The sequence below is a fragment of the Ascidiella aspersa genome, chromosome 3 (assembly GCF_963924565.1).
Source record: "Ascidiella aspersa chromosome 3, kaAscAspe10.2, whole genome shotgun sequence".
Lineage (NCBI taxonomy): Eukaryota > Metazoa > Chordata > Ascidiacea > Phlebobranchia > Ascidiidae > Ascidiella > Ascidiella aspersa.
This window is the reverse complement of record NC_139449.1, coordinates 20,969,513-20,987,178: the sequence shown is the minus strand read 5'-3', so window position 1 is coordinate 20,987,178 and position 17,666 is coordinate 20,969,513. Positions and strand designations below refer to the sequence as shown.

Genomic DNA, 17,666 nt, shown 5'->3' with positions numbered 1-17,666 from the left:
ATGGCGCCGGCAGTCTCATTTTATGCCACAAGAATTATCTGGTTGCTTCTGGGTTTAAGGGCAACATCTGCATCCAGGTATTTTGTTCTAAAATAATTACTATACCGGTAATGTGTTTCGTTGCCAGTTTAATTTTACACACAGTGAAATAGGGCCTTCCGGTCCCTGCTATAACACATCCTTTGATTGAACTTTGGAAGGTTATATATTTTAATAATCGTGCTCATTAAACAGCCTAAAATTTTCTAATTAGTTCCAAATCCTATCAACGCCGAAACTCCAACTAAATAAAATATCGTTAAGAAAATAGTTGCAACTATAGCATATAAAACATCTTAGTCCAGCTGTGTTTTGGTGTAATTTGTTAACCAACCTATGATTTATGTAAAATAAAAAAATAATGATTCCTAATTTTTATGCCCTTGAATAAACTGAACAAGAGAAAATGAATCGCAGTTGGGATATATTAAGCGATTAATCAGGACCAACCAAATTAGGAAACAGCAAAATAATGAATGTTATTTAAATAATAAAGGTCAAAGCTTTGCCCGTAAATTAAAGGGTAAAAATGGGTTTTTCTCAAATTGAACGGTTTTTCGCAAAAAAGCGGGACGTTTCTGAGTAGATAATCAAAATTTAGACGACTATACTAAAGTCCCTTTGGAATCAACGTTTTTATTCGAATTTAGAGACCGTAGTTGCGCTTATGGTGAAATATGTTCCTTTTATCATTTTTTAAAATGAATGACTTCAATTAAGACCGATAGGTGTAAAGAATAATTTGGGGGTGAACGGCTACTCGTTTCCGGTTTTCTGATCGTGGTAGTTTTGAGTACGTAAAGACAGTGTTGTAAACAACTCAAAAGGACTTAAGTCCCAGAATTGTCATTTGTAGAACAACTTAAGTCCAAGTCAAGTCTTTTTGAATAAATAACAAGTCAAGTCCCAGTCCAAGTCATTAGTTGACCAAGTCAAGTCCCAGTCAAGTCATAATTACAGCATGTCAAGTTCAAGTCACGTTCTTGTCATAAAAATAAAACGTTTAACTTTAGAATTTTTAAACTCGTACGAATATGAACATTAACCGAACTAAAAAATAAGAAAAACGCAACATATAGCAAGCAATGGACAAATAGCTCAATTTTCTAAAAAAAATATTTCATTTTGCCCAAATGACTTAAGTTAAGTCAAGTCATTTGAAAACAGTGACCTAAGTGTACTTTAGTCAGGTCATTGACTTAAGTTATTACAACACTGCGTGTAGATTGACAGGTTTTTAACGACAGGGGCCCCCAATCGAGCTACTGGAGAAACCCCAAGGCGGAGATGCGATACGGAGTGGTGGTGGAAACTTTGCTCGACCCCGATCACTATCACAAGTACATCCGTCCCGATATAAACCTCGGTAACTTGTCAGACAACATTTTATTAATTTTGTCTAAGCCAAGCAGTTAATCCTTACATACATTTCTCATTGATCGAGAGATTCGGTGAGTTTGCAATGGCTTTCAGTGCACTAATGATATGTAAGCCGTAATCGTTAGTCAAAAAGCAGCTTTAGAAGGGCTAGATTTCAGTTGTTAACACGCATATGTGTGCACATATGTTTCATTGAATAAATTTCTCTGTAAGCAATTATTCGTGTGTGTTAAAGGCGAAAACAATTCGCTTGTATTTAAGACTTAAACTAAATGCGTTAAGTCAATTTATTTGTTGGATTACATTCTATAAATTATATTGTGAATGTAAGTCACAATACACTTAAGGTTTTAAAAATTTTTTTGTAAAATAGGCGATTACTTTTAAATTCGTATCAGATTCACGTTTGTAAATTGTGGTTTGATAATAGATGATTTTGACTCACAAGATGGGTAACCAATTACCCCGGATTCCAGGAGCGAGTCGAGTTAATTACCCGAACCACACCGTGAGGCATTCGGCGACCTTACGAAACAGCACATTTCCCCTGTGATCGGCTGAAATAACATTTGCTCGCACGGGAATAATTGGCAAAGTCACACCAGTCGTTGAATACATTAGCAATTCACATCGTGCCTCGTCGCCTTTTTTAATTAACAGACAACCTTCGAAACAAATGATCAGACAGGTTTATTTGTTTCAGATAATTAAAATCTGCTTGCAATAGGTTATATTGATAATACTTCATATCCAAGCGCGGATCTAGAATTTTGTTTAGGGGAGTCATGACAATTTTTTCAGAGATAACAGGACAAAAGTTAAGTCAAAACGTGACGTCAAAAAGAAGTGATCTTAGTCTTAACACTATACCCAGTTCGTTTATTATGTTAAAGTTTTTGGAAAAAGGAGGTGACTTTTAATACAAAGTCCATATTACAAAGATGTCATCGATTTGCGCAATGCGAAAAAACGCCTTAAGATAGTTTAAGTTGCCAGAACTTTCATTTCGATGGTGCGATAAAAGCACGACGCCTTTAGGCTAAAACGAATTTTGTGAAAAGGGGGACATAACGGAAACATAATCCAGATTCCGTGTTTTGCATTTACGTAGTTAAAATAGGCCACAAAATACGTTTTTTTGGGAGGACATAGCCACGTGACCCCTGGATCCGCCCTGATCATATTGGGTTGCATTACTGGAAAACTGTGGGTGCAAATGAATTAATTCCACCCGCAGTTTGGCGTTACTGGAGCTTTGTTTAACCAAAAACAATAAGGGGTATAAGCTAGAAATAATAGGCATAATACAGTGAAAAAAACGCAGTGCGCTGTCATTGGTCAACATGGCTGTCTGAGCACGTTACAATCAAATGAATTATGGATGCCAGACGAGTTTGGTTTATTCGATACGCGATATGCCACCGAATTGCTTTGCAAGTTTGCGATTAAATGTTTATTACCAATGTACGCAAATTTATACGACATAGGATCTTATTATAATGTTTACATGCGACGTACACACAGAGGGTGTTGGGCTTTAAAACTACGTAAAATTAAATCCGAGGCTTCTATTAAAATTAAAAAATGGGCTTAAGGGAGAGAGTAATCCAGTTTGTAAAACCTTCTGAATATACATTCATACATTTCCGTGTGCGATTTGGCTTCTGTAAACCTGAGTGGCGATTTTTCTTTGGAAAAGTAAATTAATACCGTGCTTTGCCCAGGCAAACCAGTCGATGTGAATATATTCCTGGCCGTCACCAGTTTGGATCGCATCTCCGACAACGATATGGTAAGTTTATTTCCTGGGTAAGTCACCAGCCAAAATTTGTACTAACATCGCAACAGATTCAGATTCAGATTCAGATTCAATTTATTTTTGTGGATCTTTGCAAACATTGAAAAACAAAATAACATAAAGAATAACACAAGGACAGCGCAACACCGGAAACATTTGAAGCTGCTGAAATACTAATAAAAACGATTAAATCGTTTTAAAGCAGTTATTACTTCGTGAAATTTGTGTAGAAGCTCAACCGTGTAGAAGCGGTCGGTTAGTCATTTCATCATACACGGGACTAAATTATATCTTTACAGGAGTACACAATTACCTTTAACCTGCAACAGATTTGGAGAGATTCAAGACTGGACGGGACAAAAAGTGTGCGCGGATACAAACAGGTAGCATAGACATATAGTTTGCCCCTTACTGTCCAACTACAATTAACATTTTTAAATTTATTGTGACCAGCCAACAGTCAAGATAAAAGGGGTCTTTAATTTCAAGGGCTAAACAAACAAGAAACTTGAGATTTTTATTTTTATATTGACACAAAGAGTTCGCAACTACTTTACAGACACTCACGATGGACGGGTCGTTGGGAAGCCGAATCTGGGTGCCAGACACCTACATCGTAAACTCACACACGTCTTTCATACATGACGTCACGACCAGGAACGGTCTTATTCGACTTTACCCAAACGGCACCGTGCTCTACGTTCTGCGCATAACAAGTCGGGTGCGTATCGATTTTGTTGCGCCTGCACAACTATGCGTCGATATATTAAAAAAAATTACTAAATAATTTTCAAATTCTTGTTCACGTGTTTGTCGAACTATATTTTGTTATTATACTTCTGTATTATAATTGATGTCTTTTCAAGAAGATGTAAGTATTATTTCTTTTCAGGTGTCGTGTCCAATGAACCTTCACAAATATCCAATGGACAAACAAGTCTGTAGACTTACGCTGGAAAGCTGTAAGTATAGGAATGACGGAAAATACGTACACAAAACACTTCATTTATCAATAGGATATTATATACCATAATAGATTATAAAGTAGTATGTACGTAGTTATAGCAAATAGTTACAAAACATGATTATTAAGCAAACTGCCACAAATATTATTTTCGAAAGATCTAAAGTTTTTTTGGGTAAGGAATACTTTAAGGTAAGGTGTTTATATTAAAGGTAAGATGTTTATACGTATTTCAGATATTGTAGGTGTCTATGACATTAGGTAGCCTATATGTATAGTGTTTATACCAGTGGTTCTCAAATGGGATCGGTATGGAGTTATATGGTGGACGCACAACGTCATTTTGAACTCCTATATCATCAATGTAAATTGTTTCCGAAAAGGGTCTTTCTCGGACAAGGATCTATCATACAAATGGAGTAGGGCGGAGAAATGCGGACCAGACGGTTCTGTCACGGGAATGGAGTATGTCGTCCTTTCGCAATTCAACCTTACAAAGTGTCAAATATATCATGCAACCCATAACAACATACTGGGTAAGGAAAACTTCTGGTGTAAAATTACGATTTGGATATACCAATTGGCACTGTGTTTGAAGCTAATTGTATATTTTACGATTACACTGTTGTTGCAAGGCATTGTATCAAATATAAAATTGTTCATCCGACAAATATTTGTATTATATATACCAACGTTTCGATGATTCAAGAAATCTTCATCAGGGCAATAAACTTGCGACTTAGCGAAAACGATACATAGCAGTTAAACAATTAAAAACACAATGAAACATGGCTTACGAAACAAGGCAAATGAACAAGATAAATGCGATAAGAAGGCTGCAGCTTTCTATAGGCCGCTAGTGCACCAAAAATGATAAGCAGGTGTAAGATATGCGCCGTGATTAATGCTCATTGTATTAACGTGATCGTATAGCCCACAAATGTTGGTACATTTAATAAAGTATTTGTCGGATGAACAACTTTATAATTGTATATTGTACATTAAAATTAAAATGACACTTAGTTTAGTGGTTTATCTTTGTCAAATCACTTTGTGTTGAAAGTATAACTTATGATAAAGTAATAAGTTTTTTGTTCTGTACTACCACAAGTGTAATTAATATGTTGTTCTAGCCTACATGATTTTCTTTGTAGGTAACCATTCACAGATTGTCCTGCAATTTTATTTGAAGAGGAACATGCTCTTCTTCCTCATGCAAACTTATCTTCCCTCTGTACTCCTCGTTATTCTTTCTTGGATCTCATTCTGGATTAATATGGAATCGGTGCCTTCTCGTGTTGGACTTGGGGCTACCACCGTTCTCGCTATGACAACCCTTATGATAGGAGTTTACAACAGCGGTCCACGGTCCACGTCGTACGTTAAAGGTAATATACACAAATTGTCATTTCTTCTATAAAACGTTTCTAGTGCTTATACTCTATTATTAATGCGTTTTGTGTTTCAAGTGAGCCAACTGAAAAAAAGCGTTAATTTTATTGGTTTTATTTCTCGAAAAAAAACGAACACGAGTTATAACCGTTAAATTAAACTGGTCAAGGCTTTATACACAATGTGCCAGAAAATTGTTCTCTCACTGTTCATCTTTAACTCTTCGCCTTTAACTCATCTCCTCTGACTCTTCACCGCTAGCTCTTCTTCTCTAACCTTCTCTGATACTTCTTCTTCCAGGTCTTCTTCCAAGTCTTATTCCAAATTTTTCTCCAAATCTGCCTCCCACTCTTCCTCCCACTTTTCTTTCGACCCTTCTTCTATCTATTCCAACAAATCTTCAAACTCTTTTAACTCTTCGAAGTCAATTTTTAACTCTAACAGAGGTTCTAAAAGTGCCCGGTGCGACGCCTTCGTTGCTGTGAATTTATTTACATCATTAAGGGAATAAAACAATTCATTAATTATTTAATAACCACATTCTATAAATTTTTGTGCTATCAATATTTGTTTAACGACAAATTGTATTGAAATCTTGACAAGCATTCGCACAACGGTGCTTCATCGGGTATTCTCTGCTTGAACCTTATGAAGCACGGTTGTGTGAAGTTTGTCAAGATTTTAACACAATTGTCATTACAGTGCTAACCAATTACATTCTGATTGACTTCGGCGCAATACAAACACGGGCCTGAGCCGTCAGATGTATCGATAAATGATAAAGCCAACCCTGCAGCCATATAAACAAGTTAACAGTACAATTAGTAGTCGGCAAAACACATAGGATGTCCTACAATAGAGCTTGTTTTCGTGATTATGGGTAATTTTGAATTCTAGCTATGTTTTCACGAAATACAGCATGTGATTTCATTCTATTGTATTTTCAAAACACAATTGGCCAAAAAAACTTTTAAATTCCTGTCCAGCAAACGAAAGCGTCGCAAGAAAGCAGTTTGAGTACCACTTTTCTCAAAGCAGTATGTCATAATTTACATCGGGTATGTCGTATGTCATATTTGCGATTACACTTGACAACACATGGTGATTTCCAGAAGCATCGATCGTTAATCACAAAAAACTTTAAGATACATGTTCAGTGCGATTATTACACCACGTTCGTGTTCGTGTACAGTACATGGATCAGCCACAGTTGCGTAAACGTGGCGCCGTAGAGCTTAGACCAGTGTTTCTTAACCTTTTTTACTAGAGGGCGCATCTAGAGACATTTGAAAACGAGGCGGTGCACCTGGTGAGCGTAGCTAGCGCTAAATTTTTCTGGTATACCGATATTTGTCTTCAATTGCTTGCAATTTTTTTACATATAAACTTGAAATAGCCTTAGGACCGAAATTAAAGCAACATCAACCTCGGATCAAAGGCAGTTAAAAATAGGGCGTGAATAGGACTAATACCTATAATAGTCGTAATAACGACTAAATCGAATAAAGACCTAAACCCATCGGAATAAGACCTAAATAAAGGCCTATACAACCCTTTATGTAGCCCCAAACCCTACCCATAACTATCACTAATTCCCTTAATTTATTAACCCTAATTCAACCTCACAATTACACGCTGCTAGCCCCAAACAGGGGCAAAAAATCCTGTGCAAAAACAGCGGCGTTTAAACGTCGACAGCAAAACAGCCAATGTCAGCCAGGTGTCCCCAAATCGTCCCATATCCTCTACCTAGAGTTTTAGGCGTTATTGCGTTCAGTTAGGTTTCATTTCGATTAATTTAGGACTTATTGCGACATGTTTGGTCTTATTCAGCCGATTTTTTATTTTATTCTGTCGTTTGTGAACAGGGATATTAAGCTCTGACTAACCTACTGTGTGTTTTCATACTTTACCATATTAAAGGCTGATTTTTTTTCTTTCTCTTTTGGCCGTAAATTTGTGAGTTCAGGCCCTGTAACGAAATTATTAAACATGAGGTCCACCATTTTTTTAGTTGACTTGCACGCATAAAGTACGTTCAATCATTACTGAATGAATAAATTTCAGGAGAATGCTTGCAGTTACATCAAAAGCGTGCAAGTTGCATCAATTACTGGGCAACTTTTTCCCAGTGTCCGGCCAAAACAAAAAAGGGTTTTACCGCAATAAAGTTCAACCCAAAAGTTTGTTGTCAAAACATGATATTTTTTACAGTATGTTATACAGTATGATACGTATGATAAATCTTTCATATAGTGAGTGTTACGTTTAAGTGAGTAATCCAGAATTTTACGCAATTCAAAAGAGTCTATTTATATTCTAAAAAACGAAGGCAAGGCGTTCGAGCGAAGCGTAAAAATATGCATTAAAAAAGATTGTGAGTTTAATTCGCCAAAAGATTTATTGTTGCAGAGAAATCCTGTAAAAAGTTGTAGTATAGCACAAAAAACAGTGCGTCTATCTTGTTAAAATTCTTGGTTTGAGTTAAAAAGTCTTACTTGCGTTAAAAAGGTCATACCGGTATTATAAATACTTTATAGTTGCATGAATCCCATTATGTTGCCGACACTGCATGTTGAAAAATCCACGGCACAAAACATGAAAGCTGTAGCATAAGTATTTACAAGAAGCGCCTTCAGTTTTCTAAAAAAAAATTAATCCTCCACCAAACCAAAATCCTATAGATTCGCGCCAGTGAGCAATCCGGTTGTTACCTGGATTTAACGTTACGACTGCTAGAAATCTATTAAAGCAATTAGTGTGGTAGCCCGGACATATAAAGTCAAATAAATTTAGCACTAGCGCACCAACTGGCTTTCAATTAAATAATTAACAAGGGAAAAGTTTATAACATTCTGCCATTTAATTCGTTTCAATGGGCTCTGAAGTAAACATGTCACATGAAATTTTGATTGAAACGCATACGGAATCAATTTCCATTCGCTGATTAATAATGCAGGCAAAGTCATGAAGGGCTTAATTGACATTTCACCCTTGTAGAAAAGGCTTAGTTCAGTAATAAATACTTTATATTAATTAGCGCAATATAAATCCTCGTGAGGAATGAATGAATTCTCAAGAAAGAAAATCACATTTACTCGTCATATACTTAAGTTGGACGGCGTGTTAAATTGTGGCATACCTAACTTTAATCCATTGGACGATTTCTATTGATTTCTGGCTATGTCCTGGATTGACATATGTCAAAATTTCACAAGTAATATAAAGAAAAAAGGGCTTAAGGTTATCCATTCGGCCGCTCACCTGCAGGTTTACTAAACCATTCAGAGCCGCGTCGATATTGTGATTCCTGACAAATATTAAAAAATAAATGTATAAATATAAAATACAACATAAAAATGCACTTAGTCCTACACTTGCTGGGTCCTGGTCGTTGTTTGGCGTACTAACTGCTCCGTACAGTGTTTCCAAGTTTCAATAGCATGTAGGCTACTGCAGCGTATAACAAAAAACTTCAGTATCTTTGCTTGTATCCCACAAATCTCAGAAGAGTGAATATCTTGCTTTGTAAGCTTTGGTGATCAACTTTTCAAACCAAACCTTACTGCATAAGCCACAATTCAATGAAATTTTTTTTATTGTTTTAAACTTTCCGTGTTTTTAACTATACCTCTCATACAAAGATAAAGAGGCTGACACGTTTTTCGGTGTGTTTGCAATAGCAAATATAGGATTTTTAAATATAGTTTTTTTCTTAGGGTTTTTTCTTTTAAATGCGTAATAGCCTAAACTACTACTGACATAGGCTATCTAAAAAATAATTTATAAATCCATTTGGGCTTGCGGTCGTGCAATTTGTTATTACCATCAGAAATAATTTGAAATACCGCACTTGGATTTACCAGTAATCAAACAGATGAACCCACGCGAACCCCCTTTGAAAACCATCCCCATTATGGATCTTCCCTAAGGGTAGGCTATAATAGTAATTAGTTCGTTGTGGCGATCCTATTGACTGCATTGTTTTTTAACAAGAACCTTTGTTGTGGCAAGACGCAAAGCAATAGTTGTATAAAAGGGAACAATGCATAATTGCATATGAATATTACTGGATGCCGCTTCATCGATCTTTTATCATTATTTCAGAAACAATAACATCGCGAACACAGGTCACAGGGCATACGCCACTCAAATTAAGATAAAAATAAAGGACGTCAGGTCATGGCTATAGCCTAATTTACATACGTAACAAACGAGACAGAGTGCAATTGTTTTAAGAGAGAAATTACAACGTTAAACAGCGATATTTAAAACTTACAATTTTTCCAACTATAAGAAATAGGAAAAAACTTGTTATTGCAAAGCCACCAAACGTTTATTAAAAAAACAGCGCAATATATGGAATTCCAACTGATAAAAAAACATCGGTTTAAATTTAATAATCGTGCAAAGTACATAGTTTTCTCGTGCAAAAATTTAGTTTTTAGTTTCTTAGCGCCTTAAGAGGATTAGGTCAGCTGCATTTCACGCAAAACCCGGAAATCGATAAACACGACGAGAAAATAGACGAAAACTGAATCGATGATTGATTTTCTCCACTTGCAGCGGTTGACTTTTACGTTTGCGTGTGCTACGGATTCGTGTTCGCCGCGCTTATGGAATACGCAGGAGCTCATTTCTTGAGCCGCGTCTACGGGAGAATGGCTTCGCAACTGTCAAAGACGTAAGTTGTCAAAAAAAATAAGCAGGGCATTTTGCTAGTGGCCCAAACACACCGAACAAATCGTCGGATATTAAATCGCTATAAATTGACTTCCATCTCTCGAATCTGTAAATTTATTTTTTTATGATGGGAGAATAATACCTAAAACCAATAAAACTTGAACGAAAAAAAATAATCCTGAAACGTATCTCTTATGTGTCTACTCTCCTTTTAAGTTGTGCAATTTATCAAAAGTTTATTAGATTGATCCCCATTAAACTCTAAACAAAGAAAACAACATTCTGGCTACACATAACTTAAGACTTCCTGATTTGAACCTGTTATTTGATGTAAAGCAGTCACGTTTGTAACAATTTTTAGTTCAAAATTTATAAAAATAAAAGTAAAGATAAAGATTTTAAATGTTGTTAAACTGCAGCTGTGTAGCGTCATGTTCCCCATCACATCAGAAGAAAGAGTCAGAAATTGCAGAACACGACCGAAGAGAAAATATCTACACTTTTCATCGCAGAGAAAACGTATGCCTACACAAATTCATGTCAGATAAAATTGTGGGTCTTTATCAACTATATATCATATATAAAATATCATTTATTTTCAATAAAGTTTCCGGAAAAATCTTGTATACTTTTTTATCTACAACTAGCAATTTTAGTTGTTTTTTACAATGTAGACAATGCAGATAGTGGGAAAGCGATTGAATTCCCATTTTATCATACTTAGCAACTTGTTTATTTTTTTTAGATTCCGAAAATTCAATTTAACAGCGAAAAGGAAAGATCTCACGGAGGTAAGTGTGATAAAACTATTGTATTGTTAGAGTTTAATTCAGGTCGCATACCTCAAATGTTGTATACATTCTTATCAACAAACTTAATTCTGGCATATCGCCTACGTCCTAGAAATATGAGAAAGTAGAGGTTATCATTTACTCTGGCAAAACCGAGACCTTCGAAATTACCTTCTTTAACAGTGGCGGAAAGTTTGTTGCGGCGCATTTCGATGGCATCCGTCCTCAACGAGACCAAACAGAAGTCGAGTTCATCTTGTAACTGGCGGCCTGGGGGAATAAGAACTATCAGGGACGAAGAGTCAGGAGCGTCCAGCCAGTATCATTTCGGCGAGCGAAAACGAACGGAAGACTGCGGACACTGCGAATCGCTTCGTGTTCTCAACAAGATCGCGGGCCTAAACCATCGCGCCACAAAGATGGAAAAGATCGACCAGTACTCGCGCATACTCTTCCCTGCAGCTTTCGCGTGCTTCAACGCCATCTACTGGTGGGTGTACCTCACTATGGAGGACATTCCCATTGCAAATTACGGGCACATTGCGTAAGCGCCTATAAGCCCGTACGCCTAGAGTTGCTTCCATTTTCGGAGTTTGGATATTTAAGTCATTCATAATTTACTGTCTCTATGCTCTTCACTAAACACTACATATTTTCCTGGGTAACACCCGATTTTTTGGAGAGCAGTAAACACTAAAACTGCATTGACATTTAAATTGACATTAATACTTACACCCGGGAAGTTAAAAATGTTAACTTTCTGCCGGTGCGCAGTTCAACTATGGCCCTTCCTACAATTGGCGGCACCAGCTCCTCAAATGGAAACTGCTTCTCCGACGACTGGGTCCGAACATTTACTGACACTTCAGATATACCCGGTCTAGTTTTTGGATAATGGGAAGAATACAGCCCCTGCATATTTACCTTTTACGTTACATTTTACTTTCTTTAAGTTAGTAAAAAAGTTCAGCCCACTTGAATGCTTTCATCGTAGTTACTGGTTTTCAACGGTATTTTCCGATCAAGCATTGGGTCAATGCTGAACTGGGCTGCGGAGTCCGACTCGGGACTCAAGAAGTCGGTTGGTTTTGCTGGAGTCGGGCTCGGGACTCGAGTAAGACCATGTAAAACTATCCGAGTCCTGAGTCCGACATGCGCATGCGCAGTACCAAATTTCAAAGCTGATATAGTCGCCAACTAGAAATTGTTAAGGTGGAATAGCATATGGAGAAATTTTTCCAACCATATATTGTGAGTGAATGTATTATACTGTGAAAACGACACCCCTATAAGTAGAGTGCTGAATATCCACGTTACTTAAATTGGCGGAACACAGGTAGAGTCTGGGTCGGACGGTAATAATGCGAAAAACTAGGACGCTTTTACTTAAAGGGAATGGATTAAGTCAGAAATTGCAAGAATAATGACTCATCATCAAAAAGAATTGTTTTCAACCAAGAGTGAACCTTCAGCCATTATGTTAAAATTTCCTATAGTAATTATGTTCATGTTTCCAATTTTCGTACGTGAAACAAAAAATCAATGGCTTGTAAAATGAATTATTTTTGTCCAATAACTGTAAGAAAGCATTATAAGCTAACAAAAGCGAGTTTGTAAACAAAAGACTGACTTATTAAATCATTTTAATTCTACCTCTTTAAAAACTGCAGTTAGGCCTACAGCAGAGATTGCCAGCCAATCAGACCAAGGTCGCATTTCCTTATTTGTTAACAGCAAAAAGCTTAAGTTATTTGTTTAAAACGATGCACATCAACATTATTTGGTATATAACGGAGTGTTGCTCTTCCAGCAGAATATATAATAGATCGACGTTTCGACGTGCTATACAGAACATCTTCATCAGGGTTATATAGTATATATTATGCCTGGCAACAATAGCTTATTTCATTATTGGGTATGCTACATTACACGAATTCACTGGACGACTCATACCTGGAAATTTGTTCGACAAAAACCAACACAATGTTTAATATTCAAAATCTCGTGACTTGATTCTACCAAAAGTTATAGATCGGAGACCGAACACTGGCAACAATCGTTGACTTAAGCCAGTAATCGTTGTTCCGTGTAAGATCGCTTGGTTTTACGTGAAAAATTTATTAATTCTTCCCTGGAAAGCATCACCGGGCGAAGATCACTGCTGGTATGATCCAATAGATATTTTAAATAGCTTTTTTTCATTCTAGTTTGCCTAATTTATATATGTAAAATAAGAATCAAATATAGCAGTTTAAATACAAAAATGAACAAATTTTGTTGTATAAAAGGGAAAAGGGATTCGTGACTTGAAAGGGTTAAAACACTGACTTTAGCAAACGAATTCGACACTAGGCTTCCTAAAAAAGTTTAATGAAACAAGAACGAAAGAGTAGCATTGGGCACCCTTAAATTACACCAAAAGTGCGTGAAAATATGAAATACGATTTTTGATTCACTTGTCAAACAGATTCATTTAACTTGTTTTCTAACTGTATATAAAGCGAGGCCGTTAAAAACTTTATTGCTGTCCATTTTTTTCCATAATTTCGAGAAGAGCTAAGGAATGCAACCTATTTTGGTCCATAGACGAACGCATTTGGTTCCTTACTCTTTTAAGGACTGAAAGAGCATTCGCCTGAACAATTAGTAATCATCAGACAAAGATGCATCCTTAAAACCACAGATACGTTAGAAAACGCATACATGAACTTATTTTTATTAATAAATCTAGACATTTGAGCTCCTTTGCTACTTTCGACGTAAAATTGGAGTTCTTTTAGCAGTGCAGAAAAATGAATCAACATTTTAGGCAGTGATTCTTCCTGATCATCTGGGTAATACTGAAGCAAGGTTATTTCTTGAAATTTCCTGAGTAATGACAGACACTTAAAATTGTAGCCTTCCTCTTTATCAAATTCTTGATATCGGGTCTTTAATGTCTAAACAAAATCAATAGATCCCGAAGCAAATTTGTCGCCTTATTTAAAATCATTTTGCTACTACAGTGCCGGACTAGTTCTAGGCTATGAGACCGTTCCGTTACAAATTTTTGATGAAGGTGAATTGCACAGAAAATCGCGTAGGCTACAGAAGAAAATCGAAATCTTCTAAATAAGACGTAAATCTGCCGGAATACGTCCTGAATTTATTCAAATAGGCCTAAATATCTAAAATAGTTCCTGAAACTGTAGGTATAGGGTATGGGACGATCGGGTGTCGTCGGTCAGGCATCCGCCGTTTTGCTTTGGACGCCCTATAGTTTGACCGGTGCCTTTATGGCTTCGCTGTTTTAGCACCGGATTTTGGATTTTGTTTTGGGTTAATGGTGGGTAAGGCTGGGAATATAAAATGTTTTAGGGTTATTAGGGAAGTTAGTGATGTAGCCTACTTAGGGGTGGGGTTTGGGGTTAGTTAAAGTGTTGTTTATAGACCGGATTCTGACCTATAGGTCTCATTACAATACAGACGGTAATGCTACTATAAGGTATTAGTCCTATTTTGGTCTTATGGCTGGAGTCCGTAGTGATATCTCTAGAACAGCGGTTCCCAAACTTTTCTAAAAATTTTGCTTGGTCGACCCGTTGCATTTATTTTGATATTTCGCGGCCCCATAAAAAATTAAGGGTCAGTTGACCTATTTTTCTTGTAGTACACTAGTGCAGTCACGATTATTTCTAAAGTAACAACTTTTTAACTAAGGCGAACGATTCGCTTACAACATAATAGATGATTTGTGATGTTACAAAAGACATCATGAAACACGCTATATGATCGAATAATAAAGTATAACTAAAGACAATAATGATGACTAATGTTTAAAAATTATGGCTAATTCTACTTGCGGACCCTCTGAAACTGCTGTACGGATCCCAGTTTGGGAACCGCTGCTCTAGAATATATTTTTTTATACAAAGATAACATCGGTTAGTCTTATTAAATTGTTAGCGGTGGGCCTATTTTGTTGGTGGGCCTGGGGCTGCAGCCCCCTCAGCCCCCGCCTTAATCCGCCACTGCTTTCAGCCCTTGTGGCCCCCTGCTTATACAAATACCTAGCACTGTACTTAGCCTACGTGTTTCTACTTGTTTTACTTCACCGCGTTAGTAACAAAATCACCCATTAAACGAAGTCCACAAATGAATAACTTTCTAAATAACTGTCAATTAAAAAAGTTTTTAAATTAGTTTGCATAACTACACGAAAAAATAAACAAGACCATAAAACATAATGGAAACACAAGGTTATCGCCAAAACTTATGTTTTTGCCCATAATGAGTGCAATGAAAACAATGCTGGGTTTTGGTTATACTTCATTACAAATGTGATATGTTAACTATATAGGCAGTTAAATAACATGCTGTAAAGAATACAAAGTAATTACTACCATTAATGCGTTCCTATTACTAGACAATTATGCTGTACATAACCTCGCTGAATATTGGCCTAAACTTGACCTTGAGTATTCCTGTATAGCTAACCTAGCGCATTTTACGATGGAATGTTTGTTTTGTAACTTAAAGCCCTTTAAGGAATATATGTAGGCCTACCTGGCATTTTGAGGACCACTACCTAGCTAGAGAGTTATGCCCGTGGCCCCCCTGGGGGGCCGAGGGCCACGGTTGACAAACCCTGGGTTAATATGTTTGTTCAGCGTGCAACAGACACTCATCGTACGTTTTTTTATTTCAGAACGGAACATAAGTAGAACATTTGTTTCTAAAAACGCCGCAGCCGAGCGTGAAAGGGTGCAGCAGACAAGGTTGCTGACGTCGTTGATTATTATCTACCAAAAAAACAGCTACAGATGTGTTTATCGTTTGCGCAAACCGACCAGGTGTGTATGTTACAGCAGAAAACAAATTACGTCGACATGGTGGCGATTGAAAGAAAAACTTTGCGATTATAGAAATAGGAGAGAAGGGTACAGGGTGGCGGGGAAAGGATGTTATCTCAATTGAGAGCTCTATTATCGGACGGAACGCTGACCTTAAGTAAACAATCCGAGCTGTTATGTATCTCGAGATATATTATATATATATACCTATATATGCCAAAAATTGCGTCATTTTTTACGACTTTGTGGGTGTCGCAAGAACGGTTGTCTGGTAACCTAATCGAGGACAGTGGCGTAACAACTAAAATCGACACACAGCAAAAAAAAAGAAAGAGTTCAATCCGAATAAATTATCAAAGAAATTAGGAAAAATTATCGAAGCAACAAGTGACGCGAGGGACATAATATATATATATATATAATTATGTATGTGTATATATAAATACAAGAACGCTCGCGTCACAGTAATAATAAAATAATCTCGTGTTATTGCGCGACGATTGAATGGATACAATGCAATAGTAAAAACAATTGACAAATTAAGGCCACACCCGCGTTTCGGCACTTATAGCACCGCCATCTAACAATAAACAGGAAAAACAGAAAATAAATAATAAGGTCGCGGATGCAAAACAACGTACACAAGTGGCGTTAGATTGAAAGGAACATGCTTGACGAAGGCATTGACGTGAGAGTCTGCAGAAATTCGCAGAGAAGGCTTTTTACCCTCGATAATAAATACACAACTCAAAAAAAACGCGGGTGTTACTACACCTTCAAACGTGCGTTGGCAATTTTCGCACACGAAACCTTTGAATTGCCCTGGAAAAGTACGACCGCAAAGAGAAAAACGATCAGTAGAAAAACACAAAAACACGGTTGCCGGGTTTAAACCAGCCTTACGGGAAACTTTGTGGAGAAACTTTTATGCTCAACTGAAACTAGTTTGCGGCAAAATGGATACAGTCGGATAGACAGGCAGAAAACGGGCAGGAAAAGTTGCTCATACGTATACTGGGCGTAGTAGCAGTATAAAGTTAAAAACAGACTAATGTTTCATGGGACTACAGTTAACCGTTAACCGGTTGATTTAATCAATGACGCATATTGCAGCCATTCATAACTTACTTTGCTGCAATTCAAAAATGACGTTCACCTTTGCTATATGGCGTCTACTGTTTTCCATGCCGCTTTAATATGGTCGGTTAATACAGATGCAAATTCCAGTTTTGGGAACAAAAACAAGTCGGCGATAGAAACACGTTATACACAACCCCCAAGAAGAAATATATTGACAACCACCCAGCAACTGGTGTAGTATAAAGCGCCTGAACATGGACCAAGCACACCGACAGAAACCTCAATCGGTGTCTTTCTTTAGCAAAAGGGTCTCGAGCAGGCTTGCCTTGCGTTCGCCGGACCGCCGCTGGGGCACGTCCAGCTGTGACGTCAAACCGCCCAGAGGCGTGACGTCAGGGGGCGGGGAGTGAAGAGCGGCCGAGGTAACCGAGGCAGTGATGTGGCGAGGTGTGGGAGGATTGTTGTTGTTGTTTACGTTTGAATTTATCGGTAGCTCGTTGCCGCCCAGAAAGAGCATATTGCCGTCGCCGTGGTTCGAATTTAAGTTTGTGTGAGAAAATGAAAGTTTCTGCTGGAGCGGTTGCTTGTCGCTACATGGCAGCAAAGAGTTGGCGTGGACAGAGGTTGCCTGGCACGACAAAATATATTCTTTTTCCAAATTGTTCATTTAAAAAGGTCAAAATAAACATATTTAACAGCGGTGATGC

The 17,666-nt window shown here is 37.3% G+C and overlaps 1 protein-coding gene across 1 annotated transcript; it reads left to right on the top strand.

The window, feature by feature from the left end:
- LOC146160746 (gamma-aminobutyric acid receptor subunit pi-like) lies at positions 1-11,595 on the top strand. Its single transcript, XM_083385004.1, has 12 exons — positions 1-77; positions 1,287-1,405; positions 3,144-3,211; positions 3,517-3,600; positions 3,777-3,938; positions 4,110-4,179; positions 4,565-4,717; positions 5,336-5,569; positions 10,140-10,257; positions 10,676-10,775; positions 11,002-11,047; positions 11,231-11,595. Exons 1-12 carry the CDS (start codon positions 1-3, stop codon positions 11,593-11,595), a joined length of 1,596 nt encoding a protein of 531 aa, XP_083241130.1.
- The last annotated feature ends 6,071 nt before the right edge of the window (positions 11,596-17,666 follow it).

Excerpts from the sequence above, each read along its gene's own strand:
- LOC146160746 (XM_083385004.1), top strand. The coding sequence starts at position 1 with ATGGCGCCGGCAGTCTCATTTTATGCCACAAGAATTATCTGGTTGCTT. Across the intron at positions 78-1,286 it reads AGGGCAACATCTGCATCCAG|GGGCCCCCAATCGAGCTACT; the intron begins GTATTTTGTTCT and ends TTTTAACGACAG. Across the intron at positions 3,939-4,109 it reads TTCTGCGCATAACAAGTCGG|GTGTCGTGTCCAATGAACCT; the intron begins GTGCGTATCGAT and ends ATTTCTTTTCAG.